Source organism: Grus americana, chromosome 8 (assembly GCF_028858705.1).
Source record: "Grus americana isolate bGruAme1 chromosome 8, bGruAme1.mat, whole genome shotgun sequence".
Lineage (NCBI taxonomy): Eukaryota > Metazoa > Chordata > Aves > Gruiformes > Gruidae > Grus > Grus americana.
In genome coordinates, this window is record NC_072859.1 from 322647 (window position 1) to 335993 (window position 13347).

The following is a 13347-nucleotide window of genomic DNA, read 5'->3' on the forward strand; positions in this document are numbered from 1 at the left end:
CCAATTTTGTCCCACATGGACTGAAGCTATCTGTAGAAAAAATTATACCATCTAGTATTTTTAAGCTGATTTTTAAGCTCCAGACTATTTGAATAAGAAGATACCCACTGTACATTTAATTGAGAAAGATGTATGCAAGTATCATTATTTACATTTTACAGCACTAAAAGGACATACAACTTAAGAGTCAGGGCAGTTGGTTTTGCTTGTTGAAATTCAGCTTCAAACACAGAAGCATTAAAAGGAATCCAACATTTTACAATCCTTCAGCAAGACAAAAGATTCTTTTCAGTAGAAATTTGACCATCATGTGCTGCAGGCAGTCCAAACTGCATGTTCCCCCCACTCACTTCTTCATATTAAGTGATTTAACTAGAGTAAGAAAAAAACCTGCAGTTTTTTTCCAGTTGACTGTTCTTTTTAACATACAGTTTGTAATATAAGCCTTCTGCAGAATTATATCTTCAAATTATTGAAGTCAGCTGATTTATTTTTTTTAGTAGTATTTGCTCAAAAGTTTTTATTACACACGATTCCAGATACAAGCAGGGTCTGAGGGAGTGACTGTAAATGATGCGGACCTTCAAGCACCTCTCATTCAGAGCAGCCGCTTGTGTTAGGTTTTACATGCATTCATTCACAAAAGCAACCAACTAGTTTCTACAGTTTATTAAATGGTTCTTTCATATACACAGCTTTTTCTCAACAGTAACATAAGCCAGTTTGACATCTATGAAATCACTGCCATTAACATTTACAGAAAACTTTACAGATAATCGACTGATTTGTTTGAATCCAAGCGTTTTACAAAACACATCCCCAAACCACAAAACATTACTAGGAATAGAACAAAATTCAAATATGGCATTTAATACATAGTAATGATAAACCAGAAAACTTTTTACAACACATTGCCTCCATGCTAGCCAGTCTGCACTAAAGAGGTTAGAGTAGCACTTTTGAGCTGCTTTATGTCATGTTCCTGTATTTTTCTGAAATGCTTAAATTTTCTCAAAAGCTTAGATGTGTAGACCACTTGGACAGTTTTTCCCATTTTAGAGTAAAACTTCACATGAGTTTACAGAACCAAGCACACGTGTAGGGACAGCACTAATGGAGACCAATTTCTTTTGGTGGCTACCTTCCAATCTATTTTGGTGGCTACCTTCCAATCTAATTTTTTTTTTCCCCCAAATTTACAGAATTTAATTTCTGCAGTGAGACAGGTGAGAAGTTACCAGTGGGAAGAGATTTCTCTTCCTTGGAAATGAACTCCAGCCTTTATTTTGAGAACGAACTAGCTCCTCTGTGTGAGGCCCTGCCTTCTCTAATTTGTGCAGCTTTAAAGACTAGAAATTTAATTGGCTAGCGCTACGCCTTCACACAAAGTGCAGTCATTAGTGCTTCCTCAGACAAAGTTACACACAGTTGAGGAAAGAATGCAGGCAGTTCCATAGGAAAACAGGGCATTACCACAGTTTCAGAAGGTCACGACTGCTAATATGCCACACATGCCCATTGGTATATTCCTACAAGCAATTGGGTACATTTACACAACTTACACAGTCTGCGTTCAAACAAATCAGATTGTGTTGCCCACTGTACATACACTACAATTTATGAAATTGCGAAGCATTCAAAGAATGGACCTATAACTATAATGACTAGAAATTCAGAAATAGCCATGCAGTCGTCCATGTGAGAGAAACGCTTCTCTTTTGGCTGTTGCAAATCCCCCTGAAACATCCATAACTTACAGCCAACTAAATTCTTCTGTGAAAATTGTCTTAGTTTCCAATGCAAAATTAACAAAACATAGGAAAAATGGTAAACAGCTTCTGAAGTGCCTCTTCTTTGTGTCTTGAAGGTGAGTAATTTGCAACATCATGTTGGGGCTGATAAGGTGCTCCCCTTCTATCTTCCCACACTGGGAACTACTTGTTACAGAATAGTATCAAAGTATACAGACATTTTAAAGTCAAAATAAATTATTAAAAATTATATTAAAATTTTGTTCACATGACAACAGTTATCCAGCTATAGATCACAGTCTAAGATTTAAAAATATGAAGCAAATACTATTTTTTATTACTTGACAAGAATTTGTATATACCTTCATAAGCTGGGCCAGAGAAGTAGATGCAGAAGACTCATCAACCTGTTCACAAAAAATTAAATACATATTCAAGTTCCACACTCAAAACACAGCAATAGTTAACCTCTCCTGTAGTCTGAAAGTCTGCACTATATCCTCTGAGTGTCACTGAAAGAGATATTTCCCACCTACTGTGATTTGTATTTGCTCAAAACAGAGTCCAAACCTATGACAGCTTCGGAGTGCCTCTGTGGTTAATGAAAAGAAACTGTAATACCCAGACCCGCTGGAGATCGACAAGGCTCTAACCTTGTGCCAAAATTTGTACACTGGCTTTCAGATATTTTCATTCGCAGACAAACTATTAACTGCTTCATCAGATAAAGTGGAGAGATCCAATGCAGAACTTGAGAATACCACTTTGTGTAGCAACAATATTTATATTCATGGCAACCTATTAAACACATTTGTGGACCCAGAGGGGCCCAAACAATTTCACTTCAATTATACAGCTTTAGGAACAAATGCCCAACTAGTTAAGGACATGAAAAAGAATCATTTAGCTGCACAGAACTGCCCTCAAAATGTATGGGATATGTTGGGTTTGGTATTTGTTGGAACCCCCCATTTTTTGCCAGTTAGGAAAAAACCATTTAAAAACAAAAGCTAAGTGATAAAATGTGAAAATGGCAAAAGGCACACTCCAAACAATGTTTGTGGCAAGAAACAAAAAGCACACACAAGCTATACAAACATGCATATGACTAGGTGTAGGCAGACCGGTATTGAACAGGGCACTATGGTCAGTTGTGCAAACCTCGAACCTACATGATCTAAAAATGATCCTACAATATCTGTGCCACACAAAGTCATTCAGGAAATAATCTAACATATTCAATATGAAATACAATGCATCACTAGGCACCAATGCCAATATTCACATGGGAACCGTGCAAATGATGGTGTTACTCAGTTTTTACTATGCTGAATTAAATACGCTGTATTTACAACGTATACTATGTTTGACTGGAAAATATATTCAGTTAATGTTTGGAAAACTAATACGTGATTTAGAATTAAGTGCAGTGTGTAGAAAAAAGTGTGAAATTGTGGTTTTACATACTGCTTTTGATGTTCCACTCACTGGCTCAGTTCGACTTCTAGAAGAAGAAATAAAGGTGATCAGAACTTAAAGCACTCGTACCCAACATAAAGCAGTGAAAACAGATCATAAAACCTGAACATCAACACATTATGTTCTGAGAGTCTACTGAATGTGGAAAGTTATTCATATACATAAACTGTTCCCTCTTGGTACTTTCAGTGCAAGTAAAAAAACCCCTTCAATATCCCATGTCTACTTTGCACCAATTACTCTAAGACTTACGGATACAGACCACAACAGTGAAAGTGGAAGCCCTCAGATATTTTGTCTCTGCTACATATCAAAAATATGAAGTCAGTATTACAGTTTTGTGTTCTTAAATAATCAACCATCAAAATACAAAGGTAACTTTAGCCCATCTGTATTTCCCTAGTATCACAAATAGGTACCAGATAGAGTACTCTAGTTCCTAAGAAAGAACAGTGATAGGCTAGACACTCTGAAGTGCAAGTTTACTTAAGTGAAAAAAAATCAGTCATCTGACAAAGAAGTAACACCACTGTCAGCAACACAGCCTTTAGAAGAGAGTTTCTTTGTGGAAGCCCAAGCACTGTGTTCAGATGTCTACCATACTTAGCCATTAAAGTGCCAAAATGCTACATGTGTTACCTATGCGATATTGATTAAAAATAGTAGTAGAAATGTCACCTGAAAGGAGATCCTAAGATTTTGGGTGATTTATGAGCCCTGTGACCAAAAAAAAAAAAAAAAAAACAACAGTCTTAATTGCCAGAATTTGCTTTTAAGGTAACCTTGAAAATGCTACGATGTTCTAGGAAATACTGATTACATTTGAAAACTTGCTGAGATTCCACATACTCATTGATCTGTATCTGCATGCTGCTCATCATGGATCAGACATGCAACCGTTGATATCGTTACAAACAATTCATGCATCATCCAAAGTGTCCCATGAGCGGAGGCAATTCAAAGGCTGCTGTGGAACTGATGGACAAATAGAAAGGCTCATGCTTCCTGCCACTGCTAGAACACCACCGAGGCTCGCAATTACAGCCACGGACCTCCCGAAGATGAGGATGTAGAAGGAACCACTTTAGATTACCACATAATGGTTTCTTCATCCGTTTACCCGGAGAACATACTACAAGGCGATTAGCACATTTTTGAAGGCCTCTCCACCATTACAGCACGCATTCATCATTCCCAAACATTAACTGCTCTACCAGTTGTTTCTGCAATTGTTCCAGCTGAAGGAACAGAGACCTAATCCGCCTGGTTAATTTTCAATGAACAACAGTGCCATTCTTTCGTTATCCTCACACACAGGTATCCATTTGATCTTTGATGCTAGCAGCATCGATCCTCTCCTTTTAGGGCAGCACTGCAATAGCAGGAGAGGATGCCATCCACCAGAAATGGAGGATGCATTGGCAAGGTATGTTTAAGCATACATATTTAAATTAGCCCCCAAACACGGCCATGTTTATAAGCACAATGCTGTGGTGTCCAGAATTACTAGGGAGTGCCTGAAAGCACTTCAACAACTACTGCAGTAATATGCCCAATGTTTACACGCAGAGCCACATAAATTGAGGGGGGTTTGCTTGCAAATGCTTCATGGGTACTAGGACGCTGCTGCGCTGTTTGTCCCAGACACACTGTAACTCATCAGTCTATTTTTTGACAACCAATGTTACAAATACATGGCAAACCCACAAGCTGCTGAAATCGACTAATTGTGGTGGAGAGGTGTAACTTTAAGAAGGCTGGAAAACACGACCATTCAAACAATGCTAATGTAGCTGATATAGAACTGGGCTCTAGGAATACATAAGTGGCAGTAATATTCCTGTAGTCAGGAGTGTATTTGAATAGCTGTAATTTTCATCAATACCCCTGTTTCTCTGTCCTCCGGAAATCTTGGGAATACAGAATTAAACGTGGAGCACAGATATCAGCTCAGGGTAAAAACAGACATAGAAAGTTAACTACTAACATTTGGTAACATGCTAAACTGCTTACTGAGTTTCAAGTTTGGAAAGGATTAAGTAGTATTACATGAACTATTCCTTCATCACACTCGCACAAAAAGCAATACACTTTAGGATGTTGTTCTTTTCCTCTTGCCTGAGATGGACACGGCCTTTAGGAAACTAAAAGGAAACTTGTCCGCGTGGTTCACCAGCTGGCCACCCTTGGTCCTTCCTGTACGGCTAGTATGCAAAACCCCCAGATTTGGGGCATAAGAACACCTGCCATATCCCTCCCCCCCAAACACAAGAAATAGTCAAACACCGAGAATCAGACTCTTCTGAGATGGGAACAAATTATAATTTTACACTATAATGTGTATCTGCCTTTACTATAAAAGCAATGAAAGCAAACACATATAATAAGGAATCTCTCCACTTAGAGGAAACAGGATCTACACCTTGGCTCTGAACAAACCCAACAGAATCACCCTAAAGTTACCATTGTTGGAATTGGAACCCCGTGCCCCAGAAGGCCTAAAAATCTAAGTCTACTTTGGGACAGATATATGAAAATCTACCCATGACAACAAAAATTACCAGCAGCTTGAACAAGAAAGATACAATCTGAATGCCTCTGTAAACGAGTATCCTTTAAAAAGTTAACTGGCTGAAACCCCTAACAAAGAAGCCAATGCTTTATGGATACTTACAGAACATGTCTTTTGCTGGTAGCTTTACCTCCTCCAGCAGGGATTCTTCTCACAATTACCGATGAGTTCTTAGGAATCAGGGCATTCTCATCTGTGTATTCTGAAAACAACATAAATACAGAAAAAACACAGCAGTCAGTTTGTAAGAATGTATGCTAATACGTAATTACATAGCACTTCAGGAGCCCTTTACAGATGTAAGAGCACAATTTTATATGTAACATCGCGCTTTTATCGTCTCAACACACTAGCGGTACATTTGAAGAATGTTTGATAACCAAACAGAAGCAGCAAACTCTTTTTCATTTTTTTAATACTGTTTGAATGCCAACAGCAAAATAGGCTCAAAGGGCTCTAAAGGAGAGTCTGCACGAGGTTCTCTCCTGATCTAGCTTAAGTTGCTTTTACTTCCGTTAGGCTACAAAACTAATAGATCCCTGGAGAAAAACAAACCACAGCAAGTCTCACCTGCATAAACCAGGTGACAACAAAACAGGCACCGGGCTACAGCATGAAAACTCCGCACCATTGCTTTCATAGCGGCTCACTGAAAACGAGTCACCTCTGCTGCTCGCGCTCAAGACTGACAGAACACGGAAGAGACCCTGCCATCTCTGCCGATTTCTTGGAGCTTAATCCATCAACAACCACACTTCTCAGCTGCTCAGTGCTTTACATTTAAATGGAAACAAAACTGGCAGTGCTAGAATTTGGATCACAGAAATTTTGGGGGGTTATTTTGAGCTTGCTTTCACAAGCAGGGCAGAATTGGCTCCAACTACAGTGGTATCTCCCCTCTTCAGCTAATCGCCTAGTTTGACTTAACCAAAGGGACGTGAATTCTTTCAATTCACTGTTTGCAGAGCAGAGAAACTCTCTGAAATGCCAGAGTTTGCTACGCCCGTGCCGAACTGAGGATTGCGGTCGTTCTGCAGAAGATTCCAAGTGCCAGCACCTCTCCTAGAAAGAGACTGTATATATGAGGACAGCGGCCAATACATTTATTCATAAATTATGCAAGCCCGCAGAGGTCAATTGGAACACACACAAGAGGTGTATTATGCAAAAAGAAGAGTACGTGCCCTTTTAGTATTTTGTGACAATTCGTTGACCATTAGAAGAGAAGCATTGACATCTGCCGCCTTATAGGCTATTCTTGCATGTTTATATAGCGAGATAGATATAGGCTCCAAAAGAGCACCTACATTGCTTTGAAAGGAGGAGTCAATAAAAATCTAACATACTTCCAATCATTAATCTGATTATAAAAACTGCCCGATGCCTTCATGTCTTATGTGGTGTAACCAAAGTAATCCCCCATGCTAGCACTGCCAACACAAAATGGCACAGCGAAGGGCAAGGTTTAAAAGTTGCTTAAGCGCCGTCTCTAAAATGCGAAGTTTGCACAGTGTTGGAGACATTCCAGTAGACAGACAGACAGACATCAGCTCTGAGGCCAAATTAATTCATTCAGAGTTAGCGTGGGTTTCTTTCAAAGACATCATGTCGTGGCATTACTAAGACTGTCAAGTGCAACACTGAACTCAGGCAAGTCCTGAGTTCAAGAGACAGTCTTATAAGAGCACTGTTGTTCCTTAACACTATTCATCTAAGACCAGTTCAGAGTCTCATTTTTGGGTTTATAGTTTTTATATTTTGTCTGACAAGCAGAATAGCACATTCTCCAAGTGGTTTGAGTCAGAATGCGACAGGACAGGAGAGAGTACTCAAGAAACCCAAGTTCAGGAGTTTGCGGTTCTTCCACAATATTGTGAGAACATATGAATTATATGACCATTAAATTATATTATAATTATAAAAGACAAGTCAAGAAATTCAGATCAAATTAAAAGGAGGCAAGTTTAAATGCACCATTCTTGAGTACAGGCTTTTTGAAGGGAATTCTGCCTTTATAGAACATGCCTCCAGAGTAAGCATGGAAAAGGATACCCTCCCCTCCTTTTTTTAAATAGGTTCCAACCATCCATTTTGCCTTCCCAGCATCTTAAAGTAAGTCATCGCATCACTCTTTCCACTGATATTTAAAATCCTGTCTACTTTTTGCTTATACTGGCACTGCTTCTATGACGAGATTTCCATTATGAAAAGTAAGTTACCGAGCAGTAAAAGGTTAGAGACTTGGAGAAATCTGAACAAGCAGGCCATCTTCACTCAAGATTCGCTTTGTTCTTTCCAAGATCATTTCAACATTTAGTCAGGACTTCTGCACAGACAAAGGTATAAAAAAACCCAATACTTTATGTCCACATGTAAGAATTCCAAATATCCTGTTTAGGCAGAATATCCTGGTCTAGTTTTTTCCTTTATCTTCTGAAGGTGAGTTTAAGCACCTATAGCTGATTAATAAAAACTGAAATTCACGGTTATGCATATAAACCAAAAATTTGACATACATATATATTACACTGAAATGTATTCTCTAGCTTTGCTCTGAAAACCACTGGGGCATTTTTGTGTGTTCACATGGAAAACACCCTCATGAAAGCTTCCATAAACATTCCAGCCTGGTGTAGTGGAGGAGGGTGTCCCTGCCCGTGGCAGGGAGGTTGGAACTAGATGATCTTTAAGATCCCTTCCAACCCAAACCATTCGATGATTCTATGATTCTACGAGCTGTGTCACTAACATACCAAGCTTAAAATTTTATCCTCATTTTACAAAGGTCAAAGCGCAACACAACCTAAATAGAGGAGGACTTTGTCACTGTTAAACAAGACTGATGCTCTTTGAAGTATGAAAGATATTCCTTCTTTAACTTCACCTTTAGGCAACACCACATTTAACAGCACCTAGTGGAGCAGACACTTTTTCTTCACTGGATTCTGATTATGTATGAAAACAAAGCAACACACTTTGTACAACTGGAATTATGCATATTAGAGTAACACTTGATGGGGTGACATATTTATGAGCATAAATTTTTATTCTAAAACTTTGCTTTCTGTTTCTCACCTGCTATAACAGAATCCATGTGTTTGGCCTATTTCAAATATTTTTTTCTTCTAGTAACAATAATTGGGCTCCATTGCGGTTTACTACCATCCAACATTCTCATTTGAAGGCCCTGTTTACACAGACCCAACTATCACAGGAGTGATGTCAGCCAGTTGGCCATTCAGCCTGCTGGCATTTGTGACGTACTGTTAAATCTTCATAGACATTCTCCTGAAGATACTTTAAATATCTGTAGATAAACAGTGAGCTTTAGGTCCAACCACTTTAAAGCCACTTTAAAGGCTGGGGCTGCAGTTACCACAGCATACATATTATTCTGTTTAAGTTTTAACACGTCAAACAGGAAGAGGGGAAAAAAAAAACCCATTAGTACACATGTTAAAGACTGTTGTAAGAGTGTCACAGAACCACAGGGGGGAAAAAAAAGAAATGGGATGTTTAAGGAAAGAAAACACTTTACATGTCTTTTTATTTCTGAGAAATCATATCCCAAAGTCTTTAATCACATTCAAACTTATCAAGATGGCAGATTACCAAACAGAAACATCACACCAAGTAATACAAAACCATTACCATCTCTGAGAATCAAGCACCATTTATTAGATTTAAAAGAATTTATGACTTCTCTAAGAACATTTATTACGTATATTCACCATAAATGTTCTGCCATAAAACATCAGTACTGCCCTGACATGGTTAGTACCAAGAAAAAAAAAAAAATCCTTTAGAAATGAATGATGAAATGATGCTCAACAGCATCTGAATGATAATGTCTTTGGTGAAGAAAAGAGGTTATATGAACAAGAAATTCCAAAGTCTAATTTAGATACAGAGAACAAGAACCGTGCAAGAAGGCTTTAAAGGGACTGCATAGATTATAACTCAGATACAGTCTTGATTCAAAATCTTGCTAGTGAGCAATTTCTGCAACAGCCACAAAACCAGGTTTCCAATGCAGTGGAGTAAAACAAGTTGAAGACAAAATTAAGTCACCAAAAGCACTTTTTTCCTTCAAATTAGCCATCTGTTCTATTTCTAGCACTTTCAGCTTTCTCCACCAGATTTCAGAGAAATCTTTCAGGTTTGTTATTGTAAGATATCCTCCCAAATCTCCTTATCGTTTTACCTAAAAGAAGTCCAGGAAACTAAAACTTTTGTAAGCACTACATGTCACACATCAACCACATATTCTTCTATGCCTAGCTCCATGTCTAAAACACAGATCTGAAGGTAGCTGTCAGAACAGCAACTCCAAAGGAACAGCTCGGTAAGGCTCCCAACACAAGTCACAGCTACGAGTTGTGGCCAAATCGCATTATGGCTTCCCACCCCGCTTAATGCCCGGTACGGCTTGCCCTCCCAGTCCCCCACATGCCGGCGGGATGGGCCCCAGGCTGACTCACGCTATGTGGGGACGACCCACAAAGAGCAGAACGTGGCCCCCGCAGGCAGCGGCCACTGCAGGGCAGTCTGTGCCACTGTCAGCCGGGTGATCCTTGAGGCCCCACGCCCGCTGCCCCCACACACCTTCTTTGGTCTGGGCATTGGTGATCTGCAGGTCACAGTTGGCTGGCTTCAGCTTCTCGCGACTAAAGATCTGGCGCTTGAGGTCATGCAGGCAGATGTGGAAGCCGTTGAAGGTGACTGTATCATAGTGCAGCTTTGAAGAGAACTTATAGTGGACACATGACATGGTTGGGCCACCACCACCATCAGGCACCACCCAAAAGGGGCCTGAGCAAAGGCGGAGGCGTGAAGCACGCTGCCGGACGGCCTTTGCATCACAAGGTCTGTGTCTGAGGCTGGGGGAGGAGGTTCTGGGTCCTTCCCCGGGTGTGCCCCTCAGAGCCCTGTGATGGCACCGGAGAGTCACAGTCACCCCATGATGTCACTTGCGGTGGGCACCCATACACGCCAGCGTGGCGTACTGCCAGTGGCACACGAGACGTCGAGTCCTGTGGGCAGCACCCGAGCCATCGAGTCCTGCCAACGGCACCCCAGACGTCGTGACCTGCCAGCGGCCGAGGAGCCACCAAGACCCGCCAGTGGAACACGAGCCTTCGAGTCCCACCTGCGGCACCCATCAAGTCCCGCCAGCAGCAGAGGAGACATCAAGTCCCGCCAGCAGCTGACAGGACACCGAGTCCCAGCAGCAGCACTGGAGGCGTCCAGGCATGAGCCGGCGGTGCCGGGAGCCGCCAGGAGCTCCCGGCGGGGGGACACCTGCCCCATCTGCTTGGGTCCCCTCGAAGACCCTGCTGGTGTGGACCCGTGCTGGCATGCCTTCTGCCATGCCTGCATCCAGCGCTGGGCTGCCACCGCCCTCGCTGCCACCTGCCCGCTCTGCCGGCAGCCCATCGTGGCCATCCGCCGCCTGAGGCTGGACGATGACCGTGCCAGGGTGGCCCGCAGTCCCCACAGCCGCTTCCATCCCTACGCGGGGCCGTCGCCGTGGCGGTGGGGGCGGCAGAGGCAGCAGCGGCACCCCAGAGGCCCCCGGCCCGAGCCTCTCCGCCGAGCGTGGGGAGCGCAGCCCCCCGTGCCCCGCCAGCGTGTCCGGAGCCTGTCCTGGCAGTGGGACAGCGATGGGCGCAGCCGGCTCCGCTCCCCGCCGGAGACCCGTGAAGATCCATCGTGGCTGCGGAGGGTCCGGGAGGAAGAGCCGGGCTCAGGGGACCACGCGCACCACCTCCCCTGGCTCCACCCCTGAGTGGGGTGGCTGGGCCCCCCCGGGGTCCCTCTCAAATAAAACCACCAGAGATGCAGAGCGAGCCAGGGGCCACGCCTGGTTTCTACACACCGCTTTGCTCATTGCTGCAGAACTGGGGGGGGGGGGAGGGATACAGCCCTGGGAACTGGGGGAACGGAAGGATATGGCTGTGGGAAACGGGCAGAGGGTGGGCTCTGGCTCAAGACCTTTGGTAGTGACGGTGCTGGAACGGGAGGAGAGGGAGGGCTACGGATGGCCCTGTGAAGTGGGGGAGAGGCAGCCGAGGTCCTGTGGACTTGGCGAGAGGGAGGGACGTGGCATGTGGGAAGCAGGGGGGGAGGCTGGGATGGGCATTGCCCAGAACCTGGCGGAGAGGGAGGGATATGGGGGTGGGAAAGGGATAGACACAGGGATACGGCTGTGAGATGTGGCTAAGAGGGAGGGACACGGTGCCCAGGGAACTAGGGGAAGAGGGAGGAATAGCGAGTGGTGTGGGAACTGGTGGGAGAGGGTGCTACAGGGCAGCGGGGACTGGTGGGAGAGGGAGCCACTGCCCAGGGGACGCCATGGCAGGTACCACAAAACCTGTCTGGGAGAGGACCAGGCAGAGCAGCCCTGGAAAGTCTTGCTCGACAAACAGGCCCTTCTCTCCTGCTTTGACTTGTGCCTACAAGTCAAAGCGCCAAAGGCTGCCTTTCCTGCACACAGCACGTCAGGAATGTGCTGAGCCTTCCAGGGGAAGGCACCCAAGGTCCCTGGGAAGGACAGAGCCTGAGTCCAGGTCAGCTTTCTCTACCGCACCGCAGCGACTGCCTCCAGGGGCACAGGACAGCCCCGCAGAGCCTCTCCTCGGGAGCCAGAGGAGATGGCAGCATGCTCCAGCTCGAGCTGCACTCATCCAGACAACCAACAGCTGCAGCTGGAGCAGCGCAGCTACGTGCCGCCACCCGGGTTCTTGGCAAAGACCAGCGACAGCTCAGTGCTTCCTTTGCCCCGCTCAGGACGGAGGCTGGGGAGATGGAGGCTGAGACATGCAAGCATCTGGGAAGCCGTTCCACTTACTGCCGGGACGTCTGCTCGACCAGGCATCGTTCTTCATCCGCGGGCCTGACGGTATCCAAAACATGTCTCCTCACGCTCTCCTCCATGCTCCCTGGCCCACTCACCTCTCAGAGAAGGGAAACAGGGATGGCTCCTGCACATCCCTCTGCCCACTGTAAGCTCCTGGAACACTGAGAGTGAGAGCAGAGTGCACACACCGGGGAGAAGGCAGCGGTACTTCTGCACGCAGGTCTGCTTTGGTCTTCTCAGCTGCCACCTCTGATTTTTGGTACACGTTTTCGGTGACGTCCTGTGGCTCTTGCACCAGCCCTGCTGGGTCCATCAAGCTCATTGGAACCGTGCCAAATGCCTCGAGATAATACTAGAATGAAAACAGACGGCTCAAAGGCAAGAAGCTCTTGCCATGACTGCAGCTCCCAGGAGGTCAGCTCTAAACTAAGTCACCCTGAAATGGATCCAAAACACCACCAAACACCGCGCGAACTCAGTACATCAGTGCTGAAGCTAAGGCGGGACATGAGAAACACGCAGCCTCCCACCCAGTGCAACCAGGAGTTTACGGCATGCTTCCGAGTGGCTCAGTTCACTTCCAGGAAAGACCTTTTTCCTATGTGAAAAAGAAACGACCTTGATCCTCGCCTGTTTCCAGGCCTCCTCCTGCCCGTAACTTCTGGACGCTTTTGGTTACCAGGCCT

At 44.3% G+C, this 13347-nt stretch overlaps 1 protein-coding gene across 1 annotated transcript; it reads right to left on the bottom strand.

Moving 5' to 3' along the window:
* Positions 1-1743: 1743 nt before the first annotated feature.
* On the bottom strand, positions 1744-10573 carry LOC129209535 (E3 ubiquitin-protein ligase RBBP6-like). Its single transcript, XM_054834099.1, has 5 exons — positions 10408-10573; positions 5905-6004; positions 3219-3255; positions 2114-2158; positions 1744-1934 (listed from the first exon to the last, which is right to left on the bottom strand). The coding sequence occupies exons 1-5, from the start codon at positions 10571-10573 to the stop codon at positions 1806-1808; spliced, it is 477 nt and encodes a 158-aa protein (XP_054690074.1). The 3' UTR covers positions 1744-1805.
* Positions 10574-13347: the final 2774 nt, after the last annotated feature.